The 23,333-nt window shown below is 42.5% G+C and overlaps 2 protein-coding genes and 1 long non-coding RNA gene across 5 annotated transcripts in view; 2 read left to right on the top strand and 1 right to left on the bottom strand.

The window, feature by feature from the left end:
• Window positions 1–238: 238 nt before the first annotated feature.
• Window positions 239–1,640, bottom strand: LOC113577839 (uncharacterized). Its single transcript, XM_081711684.1, is given in 3 exon segments — window positions 239–330; window positions 1,099–1,423; window positions 1,425–1,640. Coding segments are annotated over 3 exon segments (633 nt in total).
• A 4,236-nt stretch (window positions 1,641–5,876) lies between these two features.
• LOC118241072 (uncharacterized) lies at window positions 5,877–10,613 on the top strand. Its single transcript, XR_014122506.1, has 3 exons — window positions 5,877–6,298; window positions 7,038–7,169; window positions 10,139–10,613. It is a non-coding gene; the product is annotated as an uncharacterized LOC118241072 (long non-coding RNA).
• Window positions 10,614–14,626: 4,013 nt separating this feature from the next.
• Window positions 14,627–23,333, top strand: part of hnrnpll (heterogeneous nuclear ribonucleoprotein L like) — a 35,611-nt gene continuing 26,904 nt past the window's right edge. For 2 of the 3 annotated variants that reach the window (XM_027011287.3, XM_027011276.3), the window contains exon 1: window positions 14,628–15,001. In XM_027011287.3, coding sequence (XP_026867088.1) covers window positions 14,789–15,001 — 213 coding nt within the window. In that variant the 5' untranslated portion in view covers window positions 14,628–14,788. Of the gene's footprint in view, window positions 15,002–23,333 lie in introns of all 3 variants that reach the window. The other variant, XM_081709883.1, reaches the window with a different exon arrangement.

The following is a 23,333-nucleotide window of genomic DNA, read 5'->3' as shown; positions in this document are numbered from 1 at the left end:
TTCCTCTTGGTTTGTTTCTTCTTTGGCTTACTTTACTCTGTGGGGTTTTTTTCCCCCTGTTTCCCTTCTGTTTATTTTTTTCTCTGTTCATGTGCCATTTCACTTGCCTACGTTCTGCTTTTCAGGTGTATCGGTTAGGATTGTTGTCTCCAAGAATCAGCTCAGCAAAGATGGAGGTTGAAGGCAGCTCCACAGAGGTGGAGGTTGAAGGCATGGGTGGATCATTTGCAATAGCAGACTACAGCTCAGGGTTTGGCCCATCAGACACCATGGATGGCTCAAACTGCATCAGAGAAACCCTCTCTGTTGTAAGGGAAAATCCCTGTGGACCTAAATCCAGAAGAGACGTGGCGTGGTGTCACCGAGGACACGAAAACCTCATTCACATATCCATGTATTTGGCATATACTGGCTGTTCTTCCTAGGTTAGATCTCATCCAGCTATCTAGAGCTCTGGTGTAAAAGGTCTGAAATGGACCAAACACACCTGTCTAGCAGCTTCAGGCAATGGGACGTGGGACAGGACTGTGAGCATGATGATGCCTTTTGTTTTTGCTGTATCCGCAAGGAAACGTGGGCCTCATGGTTGGCAAGGATTGGTAAAATGGGGTGGTCAGAGAAGCAGTTGGTGTGCTGAACCAGATGTTCAAGGAACTTGTTGAAGGTGTTTTCACTGATCCAGCCAGATCGGGTAGAAGTTCCATATGATCCTGGTGGTGCCCCTGTAATGAAATGGTCTTTGTATCTAACTCTTGGGAAGATGTGCACGAGCACGACTACATTCCCAGTGCTGTTGATGTCACAAGCTCTCCTCTTTCAGCAGATGTGACGGCACCCGCTTGCATTTTTCCTTTTTCTGCCACTACCTGCTGTTGGTGTCTGCACTGTGACACATGCTTCATCAATATTGTAGATTACGTATGGAGGAAATTTATGCCTGTAAAAATGACAAGACATAAGAGTTGTGACTAGAGTCTGAATAGTTACAACTTACAATTCATACAAAAAGTGGCTTAACACCCATTATAGATAACCTGGTAAAACTGGTAGGTGTATGTGCAAATCTGCTGTAAACTGTTGCATATGGGCTTCCATTACTTTCGATAGATTTAGATAGATTGTCAAAGAACTCCCTGACTGTAGTTTTGTTGAAAGCCATAGTGGTTCCCAAAGATGTTGCTTCGGGCATATGGTAGTAAAGATGGTGGCGTGTCATAAAACTGCTGAAACAATCTTGACCTAAAAGAACATTAGTTTAATCATTCTGTCAAGCTGCTGCATTTAACTTTAAGTTAAGATAAATGGTTGCTTCCATCTGCCAATTCAAATGCCATTTCGCAGCATTTCTTTGCAGTGGGCCATAGAGCAGGTCAGCCAGCCTTCTGATGTTGGCGGCATGCTCGTCCGCTACCTCCTCTGTGAAAAATCCTCTTTGCTTCCACTGTTCCACTGTACCCGGCTGTTTTTCCTTCCTTTACCTGCCTCTTTTCTGTGTACCTCAGAAGGATTGACCTGTCAATGTTTCTGTCCTTTGTCAGGGATCTTCTGGATTTTCTGCCAGTGACTTCGATGGCTGCCCTCTTTATCTCTTCAAGGGGTGTGGAGCCCCAGTCTGTTTTTCTTTTGTAGTTTCTCGACATGGGAGCTTTTCTTCTGGATTTCTACCAAATAAACTAAAAAACAAATATGATAAAATTGCATAATATTGAAATACCAGTTTATGCTTCAGAGAGTTAACTTAACTTCAGTGTCTTATGCTGGTGTAACCCCACAGTATTTGCTCAATATTCACCATTTTGGAAAAAATATCTATCTTACCAATTCAGGCTAATATTCAGCTAAATTATTTGCATAGCTAATTACAAACATTCATCATTAATAGTTTTATACCTGGATTAGCTTTACTTTGATTAGCTTTACTTTGACTACAAAAAACAATTTTAAAGTGAATTGGTGCTTACCACCATGTGCTTCTCCTTTTCACAGTCTGGCAGAAATGATGGGTGGTTCCAAAATGTTTGGTCGCATGACGATAAAAGTGCACGGTTTCCAAGATACAGGAGGAGGGTCAACTTACCCACTGGCTCATCTTACCCCACTCTCCCCTGGAGATGAAATACAGAAGCTTGTGGGTTCGTGTTGGTGGCAGTGCTGGCTGGAACTACAGGAGGACGTTTAGATATTAATGGGTTAAAAAGTAATCCAAAAAATAAAAGACAGTAATCAGATTACATTATTTTAATGTAGTAAGCATTTAGATTAAGTTACAGGTCATTTTTAATAGCTTATCAGTAATATGTAATGGAATGCATTTTCAAAATAACACTCCCAACCATGATCATTTGCCTAAACCTCTGTTTTTGTCTGTTTTTGTCCGTGATGTGTTTTAAACATTAAAACCTGAGGTTTTACATTCATTCTTTGCTCACTTATTTGTTCATTTTGTTCATTCTAACCATAAACAGACACCTTGGGATGTGTGTGGACAGGATTCACCCTTTCACAGTGTCTAATGGTGAGTAGGGTCTGTCCGGCTGACCAACAGACCTGCATCACAGAGAAAATATCGCAGGTTCAAGGTGCTTTGGTAATGATGAATGTATTATTCAAATGTATGCGGCGATGACATTTTAAATCCTGATAAATGAAAAGGAGTGCCAGGCTCTGCCAGTAGCCTAGAATTGATCTAGGCAAGTGTTTCATATCAGGAGGATGTGTGGGCGTTCCCATGTGTATAATGTCTTTTTAAAAAAAGGTGGGAGTGAGTTTGAGGGGGAAGAAGGGGCAAGAACGTGTGTGTGTGTGTGTGTGTGTGTGCGTGTGTGCGTGTGAGCGTGTGTGTGTATGTGTGTGCATGCATGCATGCGCATGTGTGTGTGCATGTTCATGTGTGTGCATGCATGCGTGTGTGTGTGTGCGTGTGAGCGTGTGTGTGTGTGCATGCATGCATGCGCGTGTGTGTGTGCATGTTCATGTGTGTGCATGCATGCGTGTGTGTGTGTGTCTGCACATATGCACATGTGCAGTTTATTTTTTGCACTATAAATCTTTAATGCTCCAGCATCGCTGGCCAAGATGTTATTACAAGGTCTGAATGCCATGATTATCTGATTGACAATTATAGCATAGATCCCGGTGGTCAGGATGTGTGCCTGCAATCTATTAAGAAGCAAATGAGTCTATCAGAATTACTACCAGTTACCCACTGTCACTGATTTCACGTCCAATGGTGGCTCATTAGTTTTAGTTACATTTCATTGTTTTCACACCTAAATATAGGGGAATTTGAAGAAGGATTGACTCAAACTGAGCACTGTTATCTAGATTTTATCCTGGAAAAAATGCATAAAACTTGCATTAGATTCCTTTTCTGTTCTTATGATACAACCAAGTTATACTTGCACGACACTTTGAGCTGTATTTTATGTGAAAAATGCTATGGATTATTACTGTAATGCAACTCCACAGAAGTGTGCCAATATAGAATTACTGCTTCTTTCTAATATGCTTATGAACATAAAATCTAGATTGTTAGAAGCTTGTCCTTTTAGGCTGATTTCATTACATCTGTGTATTTTAGGTGAATGACATTATTTTCTGCCAATCAACTGTGGTTATGAATACTGCTCTCATTTGGTTAGATGTACTATTATTGGCTTGACTGACTCATAAGGGTTTATGGCAAGAAATGACCTTTAATATGAGGCACTGGTTGGTTTTCCTGGCACCCACTAGATGGAAAACGTTATTTTGTGGGCTAGGCTCTAATGCGCAGAATCTGAACAGCACATTGCATCCTGTTTATCGTCCCATTCTTCATGTCACTAGAATTAAACAGGTCTGTGATTGAAATGTCTTGAAAATGAAATAAGGCAAGTATGTGGCCTCCGTATACAGTGAACCGACCTTTCCTCTCCTCTATCTCTTGCTCTCTCGCTCTCTCTACACATCGGTTATTTCTTTAGAGCACTCTCTATAGGGACCAGACAGGGATTGATTTATTTTTCTGCTCTAGCCACCCATAGTGCTCTGGTGGACTAGAGAACTGTGATTTCTACCCAAAATAATGGCCCCACTGCTCAAGTTTCCATCAGAGGTCGGGGCCTTAAAAGGGTCTCATCAGCTAATGGCATTTAGCCGTTTGTCCACTGGCTCTGTGAGGCTCCTATCTTTTGTTCTTCTTCTCAATCATTTACCTCAGCGTATGTCATCAACTATTTTCCTCGAAGATTAATGGCCCCCCCTAAACTCCTGTGTATAAATATTTCTCTGCGCCTTCTCTGAGAGGCATTAAATGTTCGTCTGTGATCGATAAATGAGTCTAATTGAATTATAAAGTTCCCAGACAGGAAATGATGGTGAGTTCATTTGTCTAAATGGTTCGGTAATGATGCCTCTTGGGTGCGAGGCAGGGAGCTCATTTGTTTTCAGTCTGATGTTGGCTGGACCGAGGGCTCCTCACCTCTTTGTGGATACACGGAAGCCGTGGCATGGCAACTAAACTCAGTTTCCGACCAGACAGATGACTGCATTTCCATACTGATTACTGATACTTTGCGAGATGAATTTGCAGCTTTTCCACAAATCGTTTTTCCACTGGAAATCTCAGGTGCATTGGCAATGAGGCAAGTGTGCTATTTTACGCCATCTTCTGTTTTCAACACTATGCCTTTTGTTTTAACAAGAACTTGAAACAACATTTCTCTTTGGACAGGATGGCTGAGTGTCTTTAGAACTATACTGGTGGGTCAAGCCAAGAGCTTTTAAAAACTGCAGTGTGCCAGTTTAACTTTGTTAACTGCTTCATAAATGATAAACTTCTGTTAACACCAATTGATGTTAAACATAAAAAGGAGGGGGGGAAAAGTGAATTGCCCAAATTTATAATGTGCTGTAAAAGCTTGTTTTTATGTCGCTTGTCATCCTATCAATTTTATTACAATGTTCATCAGCGATGCATGGTAGAAAGTTGAAGCGCTCTTCCGGAAAGATCTCGCTCCCTGACGTGCCCCTTAGCAGTTTCCCTTCTGCCAGAGGAAGATCCTGCTGTTTGTTCGACATTTGGGAAGGTTACGCCCCTTGGGCCGATCTGAGCTCAGCTGTGCCTTTCTGTAGTAATGGTAGCAGTTCAGTTTTGGGTTGGAAAAGCTGGCACCGGATCAGTGGGTCGCCGCCGCAGACCACACAGTCGGCCATATGAGGGCAACGGCCTCGGAGCTAGCCTGGCACAGGAAGATGGTCAGGCAGGAAAGGGGCCCTGTTCACACTGGCTTCTGGGCTCGCCAGCTCGGCCTCCCACGCTCACCCAGTTTCGTGTCATGCCAGCGCAGCCCACTAAAGCCACACTAACTTGCAGCAACATGCACAATGAAAAACAGCCACGTACTCCGCAAGCCGTGCAGCTTTGGAGTGAATCTGCTCGCTTATGACAAGGGTGCTGCTGAAACAAGTTGGTGCTGATGGTGTTTTTGATGCTTACTGCTAAAAGTACTTCATTCAAAAGCCATTTGATTTGACGCAGCAGTACCTGAGCTGCATTAGGTAGGGTGCAGAACTTTCAGATCTGCGATGACCTAGTAGATAGGAAGTCTACAAATTATATTTGGTTATGGCAAGCTAACTTTAGAAGTTACCACATACCGTAGCAGCCTGACTAATGTACCACACATACGTTTTGTTTACTGTTAATTGAAGTACACACTGTTACATGCATTCTATGAACAGAGCATGAGAGGAAAATCGAGATGTATGTGTTTATATTAGGCATAATTCCTATAAGGTGTGTTCCTATAAGCCCTTTGAGTGTTGCGTGCAAACATTTGTCAGGTTATATTTTGTATATTAAGTTTGTATGGTATGAGAAAGGAAGTATGACAGTGGTTCTTCAACAGGAAGCTGAAACTACAAATGGCTTGGTGTTGGGGGAGGAGGCTGAGGCACATGTCTTATGTCAATTCAGGAATCTACACACCATCGCTGATTGCAGCAAAATCAACTGTGTGACCAGCATTTGGCAATAATGGCTTATTTGTAATGTAATTCATTTCCGTTTTTTTTTTTTTTCCTCTCCTCACAGAATAACACTTCCCCGGTGCACCTTCCAAAACGCACAGAGTCACTGTGTCCTCCTTCACGAGCTCACAGAGAGCAGATCTTGTCAGATCCAGCCCTTCTAACCTTCCACCCTTCAGCACGGCTAAGGCACTTCTCTCCACTGGGTCTCAGGCATGTCTCAGCCATATTGTCAGACTGCACATTACCACAGCGCAGCACAGTGGGTAGCTGATACGGTGGCACGGTGAGATACGTCCCCCTGGCACCATCCTGTCCCCGTTCATCCTGTGTCCCATTTTAATCACCCTCTTTGTAACGACTTCTATCAAGTGTTACTGCTTTGTTGCTGAACTAGTCGCTCGAGGAGCTCATAGGATGAAAGGAAAACAGAATGAAAGCTTGAGAGAGGTTATCACCACCTACGAGGAACTAGCGTCACCAGCACATACTGAATACCTTTTCATTCTTTGAATACCTTTTTGTCTTTTTTTTAACATTCCTTTTGCTTCTTTCTTCAACATGAAACTTCAGCGAAAAACAAAAAAACAAAAAACCCTTCGTTTGGATTTCTGTTTCATGGTTTTTGAAGAGGAAAAATTGATGCTTGGTCATATTGTTTGGTCACAAAAAAGTCTGAGCTTACTGGCTGCCTGCACTTCACATTGTATTAACGCAGGCTGGTGTGAATGCACCACCGACACAAAAGTTGTTGTGAGCCAGAGGGTGTTCTTGAAAGTAAAGTGTGTGTAACAGTGCAGGCAGTGTGGGATCTCCACTGCCCCTAAGACAGGCAAGCAGCGGGCATATGATACCGTTTAGAACACACACACACAGAAGCACACTCTATCCCCCTTCACACACACTCACGTTAACAGCCGTTATACTCAAGACTTGGGGGATCGATGCGCGCAGCTGTTTTTCTCTTGCTGTATCTCTCTCATACCTCTTTTCCATTTCTCTCACTCTCTCTCCTGATTATACAGCAGCAGACAAAGGATGAGTGAAAGGGTGCAAGCAGGCTGCAATGCGTCGTTGCACTGGCAGGTGGGGGGGTCTCCTCTCCCCTGACTGTAGACGGCAACGGCCAGGTCTCATTCACCTACCCAGCTCATGTGGTAATAAGCAAGCTCACTCGTGTGTTATGTATGCAATGCACTGTTTAGTGGGAAGAGGAACGAGAGAGCAAGAAAGGAGCGTCTGTGTGTGTGGGTGTGTGTGTGTGTGTGTGTGTGTGTGCACAGTTCAATCTGGCATGTAAACAATGGAGATGTGTGAGTAGAGTCAGAGTATGGTTCTGTGTGCTGGTAAAGGGCTTTTATGTCCCTGTATGTATGTCAAGGTTTGAAGCACACAGCGCCTATGTCGAGAGAGAGAGAGAGAGAGAGAGAGAGAGAGAGAGAGAGAGAGAGAAAGAAAGAGAAGGAAGGAAGGATTATTAGAGAGCCCATCTGCACTCTGGGAGGGTGCTGTGAGATTTTTAAATAGGACTCACTGCTGCCTGAACATTGTCCAGTGCGCTTTATGATGGTGGGAGACTCCATTCAGGAACCTTAGATAAACCCACTGATCTGTCTCAGCCACAGGGTAGGCCTGTGTGCACCTTCTCAGCTCCAGAGAGTGCACGGCCAGCTAATCCACATACGTATTGTGTGTGTGTGTGTGTGTGTGTGTGTACGTGCCAGAGTGAGAAGCGAAAGAAGAGCAGAGGCCCATTAAAAGCCACAGAGTGACGCCCTGCTCCCGCTGCTCCCATTATGCCCTTGCTACGAGGCATCCATGCATCTCTGCTGTCTGTTACAAGCCAAGGTCGAGACTTATTTACCCCGTCTCCTCCCAGCAACAAAGCTAAGTGCCTCCTGAGCAACTCCAATTAGACATCAAGGGCTGTGCAGCTGGGAGGGAAGAGATGAACTGAAGTCAGTTCATAAATATTAAAATGTGCAAGAAAATGCTAACCAGTGCACGAGCCTCTAGCCATTTAAACATTTGACCATTTCGAACAGGATGCCCAATTTATGGGGACTCGGTGGTGTTCTTGTCCTGAAGCTAGGGTATGCTCTTAAGGCATATATTGATCTTTTAACCTAGTTTAGATGGGTCAGGCAGCCACGGCAGCTGTCTTGACCTCATAAACAGAAGATAAACCTGTTCATAATGCACAGTGCTCCTCAGACAAACTCTACAGCCGACCGTTTACGATGCAGTACTGATGATCGTTGCTTAAATTTCAGCGACCACAAGCTTCTCAGTGATGCGTTTTTGATAATGAATTGGTTTGATTGATCTTGATAGGAGGGCACTCAGGTATTAATGTGTGACATGATGATGGGGCACACCTGTACAGTTAAGTGAATCACAGGAATGCATTCAGGGAAAATCAAACCTTTCTCACTACTTGCTTCCAGATGGAAAGTCCATGAGGCAGGCTAAGAGTTCTTTTGAATGCAAGAGCATTTAGTGAACAAATTCTGACTAGAAGTAAACTGAAAAGCCTCACCTAAACTCTGTAGAAAATAGAAAGAGGTCTGCATCAGTAAGACATGAGTTATATCAGGAGTACATTTTATGAAAGGGAAAATGTTCAGCACTTGCAGGAAGCATGCAATTAGGGACATCCCCATTTGCATTTGGCCAGAAAATTGCTGCATTTCTCCAGAAATTGCTGGAACCGATTGGTGGAGGAACAAGCTGCCATCCAAACTAAACCCGTTAGGAGCCGACTGCTTGGATGAGGCCCATTGGGCTTGGTTTGGTGTAGGGCTCGTTCTTTGCCTGAGGTTTCTTTGCTAGGTATAATCTTGTTGTGAGAGCTGTTTTCCAATAAACCCTAACAATAAATCTGCATGCTAACTGTCCAAAACAACAGGAGATGTCGGATTAACTTCTTTCTCTGCCACGGAGAAAGAGAAGGCTTGACTTCAGATGTTTTAGTATCGATTGTAAATATTTTTTATTCCTCATCCATGAAAAACTAAAATTGTTTAATACTTAAACTGAGTTTGAATATATCTGTACGGAGCTATGATTTCCCTGCCTTCCAGGAAACTAGTCCGTTTTGCATATGAAAGAGAAAAGTCTCTTTCCTTGACCCACTATGAATCCCTTGTTCTGTGTCCACACTACACACACTACCCCTTTCACCCCTTCAGTTTCTTTAATGTCCTTTAATTTGCTTTCATTTTTAGTCATTTCAAACAGGCTTTTACTTCTTTATTGAGAAAAAGGTTGAAGTTATAATCCCTATTATATCCAAACAAAACGATTTTTAAAATATGAGCTGTCCTATCCTAGTTAAACACTAAGATATGAGAAAAGCAGGACAAGATACCAAGGCTACATGAAGACAAGACTTATTGGAATCTATTTTTGTGTTTAGACATTAGTTTTTTTCCTCAGTACTTTCATCTATTCTGATAATGCGTCACACCGATATCAGTGGAATGCATTAATTCCATATAGCTCGAATTTCTCAAAAAGTGTTAGTAATAAATGCTCAGAATCAAATCCCTAATGTTTGCACTAAGCAGAAGGTATTACTGAAGGGACTGCATCTCCCACACACACGAACGCACACACCCACACACACATACCGTCCCATTCTTTGGTGAGGATCCTCTGCACACATATGTAGACCTAGGGAAAAGGCTAAACCAATAGTTACTTGAATCTTGAAACCTGATGGGACTTTTGCCTTACTGCAGAAAACAGAAGTGTAAAAGTCTCAGTTATAAGTCTCTCAGCTAATAGCCAGCCATGACAAAACACATGGTTTCACTTCCTACTAGGCCTCTAGCCATGTAGTTTAATAATACCTACTAGACTAGGTAATACAAACAATGTGCTTAGGTATATAAATAAATGATCATAAGAAGAACATTAATGACTCATGATTTTTGTCATTGACGAAGATACACAAACAAGTTAAGGACTATTTGACTGTGTGAGAGTAAGTGATTGCCTTAAATCTTTGAGTAACCTTGGTAACTGAGGTGAGGGATCCAAAATGGCTTCAGATGGAAGCACATATAAGTGGGTCTGTATCCCTCCCTCTGACGGCCTTCTCTCCTCCCCCTTTCCTTTCCAGATATTTCGAATTCAGAGCAGCGTGTGGGATGGCGGGGAGTCGTGGGATGGAAGAAGGCTCACCAGGGCTGCGAGAGCAAATGTGCTCCTATAGAAACTAGGTCAACAGCGGCCATTTCTAATGAATTGTTTCTGAACCGCAGCTGCAGAGGTGAATGTTGTCTAACCCCTGTGTGAGTTTGACGGACACTTTGCCACTGCGTCCTGCCGGGATGTCAGCATTGTGTAACTTTAGAAACATTAGCACATCAGGTTGCTCAATTTTAAACACACCTGACATTCCAATCAGGTGCAAAAAATAAATAAATACTGCTACTACATGGAATGTTTGGGCCATGAACATTCATATTACAGATACCTTTTCATAAATGTCATATATATATTTGCTTCTATCCAATATAGAACACCTGATATTTATCACCCAAAAAATCTGTTATATCACCTAACACATCTACACCAGATAATCAAGAATAATAAAAGGCCTGATGTCTAGACTTTCGTGTTTCAATATTGACTAAACACTACATAAGTGGAAAGGTACCTGAACTCTTGTCTGACATACCTGCTTATCATATTTTCAGCTAAGTCCACATTTATTGATATGCGGTAGTATCAAATCACGCATGACTTCCAGTGACGAATCTTTAAACCACTTCATGAATTTTGTGATTTACGTGTGAAATCTTTGCACTGAATACCACACTGAATGGGGTCATGCAATAGCTAAAGCCTAGGAGAAAGGTCTGGAGCCAGTCCCTGGCACTCCCACCAGCTGCGTTCCTTTGGGACGAACGTGTCTGGTCACTGAGAAAAGTGCATCCCATTAGTCAAAAAGGACTTCCAGAAGAATATATAAAATCTGGTTATACTATACCACAGCATATCTGCTGAGACTTCATTAAGGGTATTACCCAAAGTCCAGCATCCATAGGGTGAACACCAGCCAGAATAAGAGGGTGAGGGATCTAAAAGGGTGAACTACACTCTCAAGGGTGAGACACCAGACATCCATGAATACATCCAAGGAATGGCCCACAAGGATGAGCTGCTTAGGAAGTGCCATAGATATCATGGAAGCAGAGCTGCCATGGAGGGATAATGTTCTTCATGGAATGTGCCACTGACAGACAGTAGAGGTGGCTGACATCTGACAATCCTACCAATGGTTTGAAAAGGAAGACCCGAAAGACATCGGGGTGGCACTAATCATGGAAGCACAAGAATGGGCACTAAGCCCCGGGTCAGTCGAAGCAGGGGTGTGTCATTCCACAGAACACACACAGTGCAGACTGTGTAAAGAAGCCTCTGAGACAACCCAGCACCTAGTAGCAGGATTCAAGATTATGGCTAGGAAAACATATACCGAGAGACACAACCAAGTGGCAGGGATCAAATAAAGGAAGACAGGCAAAGCTCCAGGTCCAAATGGGAGAAGCCACGAAGAGTGGAGGAAAACAGCTAACCTAAGATCCTGTGGGACCGCGAGGTCCAGACAGACAAGTAAGTAATGGAGAACCAATCAGACAGTTATTGTACATAAGATGGAAAAACAACAACAGTGCAACCCTGTTAACTGAAAGAGGAAATAGTGTTTTTGTCATTCCTAAAACTGTACTCTTCTGGGTTGAGATCACTGCTGTCATTCTGAGAATGGGCAATAAATACTACTGCACCACACCCTCAAACCTCACCAGCTTCTGCTACAAGAAAAAAGCATGCGAATAAAAAGGTACGACCATATTATGTCCCAAGGGCTTTGGATACATTTGCCTGGCAGGTCATTCTTAGTCTGGTAATGACTCATATGTAACAGCATGATTACACTGCTAATACCAGTACCAGCTCAGTGCTCACAACTATGCTACTACCATGACAGTGTCAATGCTGCACTTACAATTGTGGAATAATAATCAAAAAACACATTTGTCCACTTTAATATTACATACTTATACAATTTAATAATCTGTTTCTATTATGTTTTGCCATGTGACTCGAGAGGGAAAGCCGAACTGCGCTACACGTGTGTGAGTACGATTGGCCATGTGGATACTGGGAGTACGCTGAGCTGTAAGCAAGAAATTGAGAATGAACTGCTCCTTGTCACAGAGAATGGATTCTTTGGAATAATGTTTATTCTCGATTTTTTAAATACTTGGATTTTTCACTTGTTCCAAACCTAAATTACTGAAGAGCGAAATCTCTCCACTACAGAATGCTGGTCCAAATAACGTCTGGTCCGCAGTAACGATGTGGTCAGAAACAATAGTGAATGGGCTAAAGGATGGCTGATAACTTGTGCATGACACATGCACTAGAATATATAATTGTGTACTTATAAAATGCTCCTGTAATACACGTTCCTCTACTGAAGTGCCTGTACGCTATTCAATTATTCCAACCCCAGTGCAAAGCAAATGTTTTCTCATGGATAAAACGCTGAAGATGTTGGTCTCAGTGCATTCCAGGTATGTGACCCACTGGACGCACCAGCCTGGGCCTTTACAGATACCTGCCACTATGTGTTTCAGCCAAGAGCTCAGTGTTCACCATGTTCCTTTCAACTGCCTGTTCAGTAAAATGGTGTGCTTCATCTGTAGCAAACAAATCTCCACAGCTGGTCTGCGCGATCGCTGAACAAACACTGGAAGGCATCCATTGATTTTGGCTATGAACTGCTTGGTTGTTTCAAGGTCGATTTCCCTCATGAAGTACTCCGAGTTGCTTTGGCATGCTGTTTAGTAAGATTACAGTGAAAACATCCCATAAGCATGTGACGACAGTTTTTCAGAATTCCCCGTGTTTCAGCACACACGCTGAGGATGGGAGAGCCGGCTGTCAGTGGCGCTTCTCTGTTCACTCTACCTTGGCGCATCCTTGGCTTCCCCTAAGCTGCGCCGCGTCCGTGGGTCGGGTGGATAACAAGTATTTTGCATAAACATTTTCCAGCGACAGTAGCAACAGCTGGCTGTGAAAAGCCCGTTTTTATGCCAGTTCACCAAAGGTCTTTACCTGCAAACAAAAGACGGGATGGCACGAACAAATCGGACGAATTATCCCAAAATGCCTCGCGATTACACGGCTCGCGAAGGCGATGAGACGTGTCACCATTTCCCATCCATTCACTGGGATTTCTTTGGCGCACATTTACTTTGTGAGAGGAAGAAGACGAGGTGCAGCATTTCGGATCCGTGCGGTAATTGCTGGGGTACTACCGTCGGTGTGTCGCCGGCGCTTGTACCGCGTGTTTCTAATGGAGGTCACGTTTGCGTGCTGTCAGCAGCAGCCAAAGGGACGCTCATCAGCTCATCGTCGTTCTGGCATGATGCGAACATTTCGCGCACTCACTTACAACACAAAACAGCTTCTTGAGTAGCTGTCCAGGGGAGAGAAATGCTTCACTGTGAGAAAGATCTAGGCTGAACAAGGAGACGCTCATCAGCCTTCAATACCCTTGTGAAGTGTGTTGCGTACACTACCTGCGCTTGCAGACCCAGACCCCAAGTCCTTACCGGTCACTGCTGAAAAAAAAAGGTTTTGGTTGCAAGTGATGTAGACTGCAACAACAGAGAGCATCCTCATGGATTTCATGAATGTGTTTCCCAAATGTTTTGTGACACTGCATATGTAGCAGAGAGAATATTAAAGCACAACAGTTGCCAGGCGATAGCTATACAACTAAATGTGGGACTTTCAGAAACCAAGCCCAGGCAAAAATATAATACACGAACATTAAGAGCTGCCATTTAAATGTAACTATATATTGGTAACCTACAGCGAATTTTTGTTTAATCATATGATGACGGGTTGTCTATAAAATATCTGGGAGAAAGACAAAGTGAAATAAATGAAATATATGTTAACTGCTACTTTTACAGCATTAGCCTATGCAGCAATAACCTATTTAGTAAGATGATTAAAAACCTACTGGGTTTCATTCATGGCAAGCTTTCTCACACGTGTGGTTTTCCTCCCTTATTTAAATAGGATCATTTGTCTCTTCTTATACCCATGTAGATAATGTAACATTGAAGAAGATCTGGCAAGAGACTAAAAGCCTCGGCTCGTCGCCAATCACTCGGCTCTACGAAGCCTAATAGTAATACTACGATGACGTTTGGCATAAGAATTGGAAAATAATCGGTCGGAGGTTTTTTAATCTCTTTTTAATGTAACCTTTATTTATACTAGCCTACTACCTACTCGCATTCTCCAACTGTAAAGCAAATTCGCATTTTACATCTAGCTAGCTACGGTATATTCCTGATAATATTAACATATTTCTAACCCATCGCCGAGTTAAAAATTAAAATACCGAGGGACTGCCGCACCATCTTTTAATATTTACGAATGGTTTTCGTAGCCAATCAGCAATCGCACAGGAAGGACGGACAAGCGGCCGTCCAATGAAAGAGCTCCGCGATGTGCGCCCAGGCCGTCAAGGCGGCGTCGCGAACAAAGGGCGAAGGTGTGAGCTCACACAAGAGGGCGTGAGTCGCTGGATGCGGCTCGGCTCCGCAGACGCGCACAGCTGTGAGAAGGCTCACCAGCCAGGCACATGCTGCGGAACGGACCCGCTCTCCGCCTTTAAGCCCGTAACAATTCGCATATTTACTCGCGTACCGACTGTTCGTCGCCACCCGCCCCGCTGACAATGTCCCTTATCGAGGAATACGCGGAGGGGGAATACGAGAGAGCGCCCAAGCGGCTAAAGACGTCCGAGGTTGAGGAGGGAGAGGAGCTGGAGGAAGGGGAGGATTCAGACTCAGCATCGGCGGGGCTGCTAGGAGACGAGGAGGATGACACAGGGCCCGGTGAGCAGAAAAGACCTCGGTGGAGCGCATCAAAATACGGATCTGGGAGAAAGGTGAGCGCTCCTTAGGCTTTATAAACCCAAGTCGAAATATTCTACATGAAAAAAAAATAATAATAATAAAAAAAAAATATATATACACACAAATATTTGCAGTTCGATGCGAATATTCACTGCTAGAATATTTGACCTCCTTGCTCACAAATTAGCTTGTAGCGTTAGCCGGTGAAATGACATGAGATGAGACGAAATTATATGAAATGATAATGAGACGAATAACAATCGTATCCGAGCAGAACCGCGACGTCCGGACCATCCATGAACGGTGAAGTTCGGACGACCCTCAGCACTGCGGTGGACGGCGGACACTTTTAGCCCTGTGCTGACCGCGTCCAGGGACGTCAGAACACGATTCACTTAGATTTTAACCTTACCGACAGCTACTTTCGCAGTTTTAAATTAAAAGAACACTTAGTTGACGTTATATTTTTCGCCGTGCACGCACAACAAAAAGGAGTCAACCAGACGAGATATTTATGGTTGATACAGCTCCTTGCGTTAGGAAACCAGACGCATGCACTTCAACTCCGTTACACCTAATCAGGTTTCACATTGTCTGCAACTGTCTGTCGACCTCAGATAAATTAGAAAATATTTGACATGCCGGGTCATGCAAGTTATTTTCCACGCTTTTGGAAATTGGTTTAAAAAAAAGAAAGAAAGGCGTAAGGGGTTTGTGCATCTGGGCTCCAAATATAGGATTTGTTCATTTGAGACTTACTCGTATTAAGTCTACCACGAGCATGATTTACTCTTACGCAGTTTCTACACAGGCAAGCCTAGAAAGCAGTTGTCACTTCTATAAGAAAATGATCTTCTGTGCAGCTGACTGTCTCTTCTAAAAAAGCTGTAGCTGACCACATAAGAACAACACACTTTGTGTGTGAGAAACTGTCACACATCACACACACACGCACACACACACACACACACACACACACACGCATGCACACAAGCACACATTTTTACTCTCTGTCCACTCCAGTCTCTCCGTGTGTCAGGAGTGCTCTTTATAATTGATCGTTTATGTCCCTTGTATTGGCATGGGGAACGGATGCTGGTCGTTACTGTAGCGATGGGCCTGTCCATGTGGCCACGCCGTAGTCTCTGTGACCTCCTGGAGAATGACATGCATCGCTGCGTTAGGTGTGACAGCAACAGCGCTTTGTCCAGGTCAGGTCTGGGTGGATGATGATGAGATCAAAGCAGGGCAGGTGTGTGCCTGTCTGCTGTTATCAGCCTTTGGATGTAAAACATATTCTCTGCACTACCCGGGCGGGGGAGTGGGTGGGTATGCAATATGGGTCTGACATTCACATTGCATGCTTAATCTTCCCACTTTTTGTGTGAATGCAAATGAGGGTGGGGTGAGATAAGCCAAGAGCGATGCTTCTGCCCCTCCCTCTCTCGCTCTCTCCATAGCGGGCTGCTGGGTCCTACGAGGCCATGATGGCCATGTGGAGCCATGATGAGGATGGATGTAGACAGGCGTGGATGAGAAACGAATGCTGTCCCACCTACAATGCTTACGGCCAGGGCCTTGCAATGAGGCTACACCTGCACCAGAGGAAATGAGAGTGACGAGGCCTGGTCCCAGCTAAGAAATTACCTATTGATTTGAATCTAGTGTGTGTGCATTAGATGCACGTGTGGAAGGTGCTGCACGAGGGCTGAGCAACACTGCTGGTGTGTGCCTCTGAAGAGCTCATCATGAGTCTGGTGGGAGAACGCCCAGTTCTAATTTCAGCTTAAAAGTACGACAGATCCGTCACCAAGTTTAAGTGAATACATTTTTACATTGCACATGTAAATGTACACAAATGCAGAATAATTTTGTCTGTCATACTGGTTGATCACTGGTCAGCACTTGCCTTCTGTTTTTAACGGGATTCTTAAGTAAGCATTGATGATCGGTTTCCATTCATGTGTATGTTCCACAGTCTCAGATACCGCAGGTGTGACAGTTTTGTGTTCTCTTGTGTACTGTAAACTTGGGTCTTTTGAAGTAGGTTGATGAAAATTCAAAAGGGTATAAAATCTTGTAGCAAAACCAACAAGCAGAGACTGAGCTAATGTTTCCAGATTCACTGTAAAATGGCATAAGATTGGCAGCACTACAAAATTCATCTTTTGTTCACAATAATATTGAAAATACTGTAGGTCACAATTACTTCCTGCTCAGGCTGTCTTCTGTAAATGGAAGTTCTTTGCACCTCAGTTGTGACTTGGTTTTGTCTATATGCATGCATTTGTGCTTGCGTTCGTATGTATGTGTGATAAGCTGAGTGAGCATGTCTGCAAAGAGATTCGATTGTAGATAGACAACAGCACATCAGTTTATGGACACAGAATAAGGCAAGGGTTTATATTAAATCAGAAGGCTGTGATGTCTGTACTTCAACTTCCATTGAGGAGTGTGTAGCATAAAAAGGCACATGTTGATTTTCAAGTAGCAACCACAAGGTTGTCTGTTATGTTGTTATAGCCACAAACAAGGATTTCAGAGTGTGAAGATTTCTGTAAAGTGCTCAGGGAGGGGTGTTTGCTATGGTCTAGTCCCGGTGTTTACAGACACAGCTCAGAATGCAGGAGGCAAGAAATGAAAAAACATAACTCATAGCAGCAGTGATGTTCGAGAATTTAAAGTGATGTTCTATACTTTTGTGTGCGTGAATAGAAGTTCTCTAGCTGCTGTTTTTATGTGGCTTTATTTATTAATACGTACTGTATTTCAAGTTTCAAGTTTGGTTTATTTGTCACATACATAGTCATACACAGTATAACTCGCAGTAAAATGGTATTTAAAATACTTTGTAAAATAATGCAAAATACTTTTTTTGAGAAAGTTTTTGTACGTTACAATTCTCAGTTCTTCCATGCTGACAGCAGACAGAGAAGCCTTATTTACATTTCCAGCATTAGGTACGCCATCTTTTCCAGTGTAGCGTGCGTGTTTATCAGGTGACAGAACCTGTACCCCCTGGGTACATACTACATACCTTGGTGTTACAAGTGCCACGTGGTGCCGGCTCTATCAGATGAGCTGCAGAGGTGTAAACTGGGTCCACTTAAACTCCAAGTACTTTCTTTTTTATGCAAAAATAAGTTACAATATCTTTTGATTATGCAAACTAATTTACTCTCCGTTTGTACTTGATCCATACCACCATACCAGTGCCGGAACGTGTAGTCCCCATATGACTTGCTAACCCATTCTTTACTGACACACTTGGGACATGTGCAAGGGCATGAACATTATCCATAGGACATCTTATGTCTGTTACCAGCATGCCACCAATACTCTGGGTTTTGTCTCCCCTGAGGAAAGGCTAGAATAGATTTGCCTCTGTTTTACCCATTTCTAGACTGGCTTCCACTTCCTGGAAAACGCATATTAGGACACAGAAGGAAACGCAATATATAGGCCTATAGATAAATAGACACAATTTAATTTATCCTGTGGGAAATTGCAACAATGATAAAGTTCTCTATTTTACAGTTTATTTATATGTTTGCTTATTAATAAATATGTACTATAACACATTGAATAATCATAATTTTAATGTAGTTTCTGGTCAAGGTGGGTGGGAGGTGTGTGTGTGTGTGTTTGTCTGTGTGTGTGTGTGTGTGTAGTGGCGGGGTTTGTAGGGGTTTGTGTTTTGTCATTGACACATGCTGTTGGATTGATTGACCACTTTTAAACGATATGACAAATCTTATAAGGAAATCAAATAGAGTAACTAGTAACCAGTAAGTAGCCTAATTTGTTGAGTACCCTCCCATTTCCTGAAGGTACATAGCCAGTGCTTTAGCTTTTTAAAACTGAGTGATGAAACTGTATGAAATATGATGTTACATGGCTACATATCAAAGTCTAATAGTTGAACAACTAGGTACTGGGCTACCTAGAAATTTTTTTGGGTAGCCTGTATATATTAACTCTTAGTATGTTTACTAAAGAAAAAAATATTGAAAATTTTGAAAATTTCAAAGTATAGACATCATTTTCAAAAAGTGAAATCTGGTTAGTTTCTGTTACATTTCAGCCTCCCCTGAGCAAGGTTTTTGTAAATAAAAGGACAAGATACTATTGTGAAGGCTTTCAAAATCACTTGTTCAACCTAAAACAATGCACTGATGTAAAGTTTAAGATCAGCTAGTTCACAGCAACTGTGGCAGATAGACAACACTAGAAGTGAGTGTAACGGAATCTGCTGCTCACGATCTGTACCAGCTCAAAGCAGTTCTGGTGTTATGGATCACAGGTAAAGAGCAGTTCTGCATATAACCTGCAAGTTTCCTGCAGGAAACAGCAGAGCATGTATCACAACCATTTCTTTTTTTTTTGTTTGAACAACTTGAAGGTATTCTATCATGATTTCCTAAACTTAGATTGAAGATACGGCCTTAAAATACATGGCCTGATCACAGATAGTACAGTGCTGTAACACGTGCTACGGAGATGTTTTAATTTGGTGAATGCTCGAAATGTTATTGTGGATTTTACCACGTCTGGAATTAAGGTCCCTTTAAAACCTGTTCTCAAACAGCCTAGCGTATGATCTTCGGAGAAATTCCACAAACTGCCCCAGTTTTGGTCTTCATTTATGAAAGCCCTTTCTCCGCATGGCTAGTGGAGCATGGCAGCCCTCGGCATGCAGTGACTGCACCACTGTGTCCATGTCCACCCAGTGTGTGAAGCAGACAAGGTGTAGCAGAGCTAAGTGGAATAAGCAGGGAAATTTGCATGAACTTGTTTGGAAGTCTGTGTACCCTGCATCTGTCATGTCTTCGTGACAGTGCATGTTGGAGACATGTGCATGTGGCCGTTGCAATGTCAATGCTAAATGTAGATTGCAGAGAGGACACGTCTGAACATTCACTGTTAAATCTGAAACCTTTTACTCTGTCAGTGTTGTCATTTTAGTAAATGTTTAGTAAACAACACTCTTATCCACTGCAACTTGCACACATATAGATCAGTTTGACAGTGGATTTACTCCCTGGGAGTTGAAGCCATGACCTTAGTGTTGTGAGCACCATGCGCTTCCTCTAGCACAAGGTCTGCTGGGAAGCACCAGTCCAACACCCATCAATTCATACAAATTCTCATTTTTTCGGCTTGTGGCCCTTATGGTTCCTTTTAAACCCGTTTTTCATACCTTTCTTGATGTACTGGAAATATAACCCCTGTTGTGCTATGTGTGTGCATATATGAGTGCATGTCGGTGGTTTTGAATAATAAAGTAGCATAGCAGGCTATTTTGGGTAAGGTGCATGAGGTCATGTGGCGGCCTGGTCGGACCAGATCGTCCTTTAGTGCAGTGGCCCCAGGTGCCTAATAATAAAAGTGTAATGCTTGCTGAACACACAGGGACACGATAAGCACTGTGCGCTCTGATCTCGATGGCGGCCTTCACTGCGGAGTCATAAGAGCCCAGACGCCTCTCTGAAGAAATTCATAAGGTGCGGCAGCTCCTGCTTGCCCTTTGCTGCCATTGTCAGTGACAGCTACCGAAGCTCAAACGCTTCCTAACATCCTGATGGAAGCATTGCTTAACATTCCACAGCTTTCCTGTGTCAGCCATTTATATCATTGTGCTTTGGAATTAGTGACTGACTTAAAATTATTATTCCTTTTCCCCTGTCTACTTTCTTTCATGCATGTAAACAAGGTCTGAAGCATGCGTTCCCATTAAATTATAAAATTGGCTTTGGAAGCCAATTGTTACATTTTAAATACTGGCATATACACAGCTCTGGAATATTAAGGCCACTCCAGAATTCTGTCTCTGCATGTATAGCAGCTATTCAGTTCCAGAGTATTTTGCTTTCCAATACAGGCTCACCTCATTCTATTTAATGAGGTACTGATGAGGTGATCACCTAAACCAAATCTTATTTAACGAGCAATGAAAGACCAGTGGAGAGCATGCCAAGATGCATGAAAGCTGTGATTGAAAATCTGAGTTAAATGTTGACTTCTGAACTCTTAAAACATTTGTATTGTGGTGTTTACATATGAATGTGAACTTGTGTTCTTTGCATTAATTGAGTCATGAAAACGCTGCATCTTTTTGTTATTTTCTAAATGGCAATATTTTGATTTGGAAATTGAGATAAATGTAGTATATGGAATAATTATGTTCATTTTACTCAAGCACATACCTGAAATTGTAAAATTAGAGAAACTGAATTTTTCAGTGGTCCCTTAATTTTTAAAATGTATTTAAAAAGAATCAAAGGCTCTGATTTCAAAATATGCTTTTTAAAAAGTCATCTCAGAAAGTACTTTTGTGTTCCTAAGGCACAGAGTGTGCTGGATACGTGGGCAGGTCCTCGGGCATGAAGTAGAGCCGTGTTGGCCATTCACAAATACATGACTGTTTTGATTGACACTTTTAGTCACACAGTTTTAAGATATTTAGTAATATTTAAAATCAGATGTTGTATGCATTTTGTATATATTGTATTTTTTTTTATTTATAACTTGCTCGGAACTATAATAAAATAAATATGTGGTTTTAATAATAAACGCGCAAACTTGGTCAGGGTTGATTGGTAAAATTGGCAGTCTGAGCCATTGTTTCTCTTAGGTAAAGCGCTTTGTACTTACTCAGTATTTTTTTTAAAATCTAATTTTAATAGCTCAATTCCTGCACACAAAATTTCACAGACATTTTTTGCATGTTTATCAATATATTTTCATTTCTTTTTAAATGGCACATTGACTGACTGCTTTTTATCTGTATGAGAGCAAAAACAATTGCCAATATCTCTCCATGGCTGTGCAAAAGTCCATCTACAAAATCAATAAATAAAAGCTGACTTGATAGCTACATACAGAGTTTACAATACAGCTTGCATGGTAAGAAAAAGTCACAATTCAACAGGTCAAAAATACAGCTCTCTCAAACCTGTTTTAAAATATTTTATGAACGCTTTTCTTCTTTGCGTTATAAAAATATCACGATTGTTCGATTGTTTTCCTTCTTCATCTTCTATGGCTCCACCTCTGCTCAGCTCACCTCATTCTCCCTCATCCTGTGTTATAATCTGCAGTTTAAAAAAATTACAGACCGGTCGGGGGTTTGCACGCGTGTATGGCCCATGACACTCTGATTGCGCCTGCGGTAGACTTGTATAGTCAGTGTTAAACATGCTCACATGGAACTCACTGAACAGTAAGAGTCGGCAGCAGTAAGCGTAGAGGGTGTAGTTGGTCTTGTTGGCGTAGATGAGCACACGTGCTATTAAGCTTTAAACTAGATGACGGTGGGCCAATTCAGAGCTGGTGTGCTGCAGAAGAAAGTGAGGCAGTGTGTGCTGCTTCTGCTGACTGCCATGTGTTATGGGTGCAGTGCTCTGCTGCCATGTTGCTGCTTTTGCACAAGCTCTGGTGCAGCATCCCTGACACAGGCATGATGGATGGAAGCCACAAACCCCCTACCCACCTGAATCGCATCTCAATTCCCTGTTTGTCTGGGCCAGCGGAGAGCTGCTCACAATGTGTCACGCTCCATAATTAATTTTAGTAGTTTTTGTAATCAAATTGAGGACCTTTTGGAATTTGATTGGATTACAATTCCAATGCTGCAGCCATTTTATTCCTGCAGAAAAAAGAAGAGCTAGCCATATGGTTATTTTTAGCCTCACTCACAATGAGCGTGTTTCCTTGTGATTCCAGTGATTATGCCCTATTTTTAACCAGTCATTATGCCTTGGGTGTCATAAGACCCAGGAACAGGCACTGATGAAGAGAGGTTGGTTTCTCTCCCTTAAGCCTGATTAGGCTGTTTATGCATTTGTGTAATTGAAATCTGACACTTAATACATAATGGCCTGAGCATGAATATTCCACCACACGGACATCTGGCGGCCATTTAGGTTCTCTTGGGAATTTTCTGTTTCTGTAGATAATTATGACTTTGCCTCACAAATACAGATGGCGCTGATATGATGCTACATATCGGAATTGGGCCGATATCAGCAAAGAATGGTGGATCGGATATTGGGAGAAAAACATTTAAGGAAACCAGTCTGATACCATCCTGAGTGTAGCGCAGCGGTGCTTTGCGGTAGTGTACCGTAGGTCACGTGATGACAGCCATGTTAGTTTGAGCAGGTCACGTAACATCTGGGTTAATCTGATGATAGTTTATATGCAGCTGTAGAGTTGAACTGTTTTCTTTACATTAACAATTAAAATGGTTATGTTTAACTGCAAATATTCATGCGCTCGCACACACATGGTGACTTGCATTGCAATCATTTTGATAATTCAGTGTGGAGGAACAGGTTATCTGCCTTCTAGTGGGAGTATTTA

This window comes from Electrophorus electricus, chromosome 3 (assembly GCF_041902795.1).
Source record: "Electrophorus electricus isolate QZ-2024a chromosome 3, ASM4190279v1, whole genome shotgun sequence".
Lineage (NCBI taxonomy): Eukaryota > Metazoa > Chordata > Actinopteri > Gymnotiformes > Gymnotidae > Electrophorus > Electrophorus electricus.
This window is presented reverse-complemented; position numbering and strand designations above follow the sequence as displayed.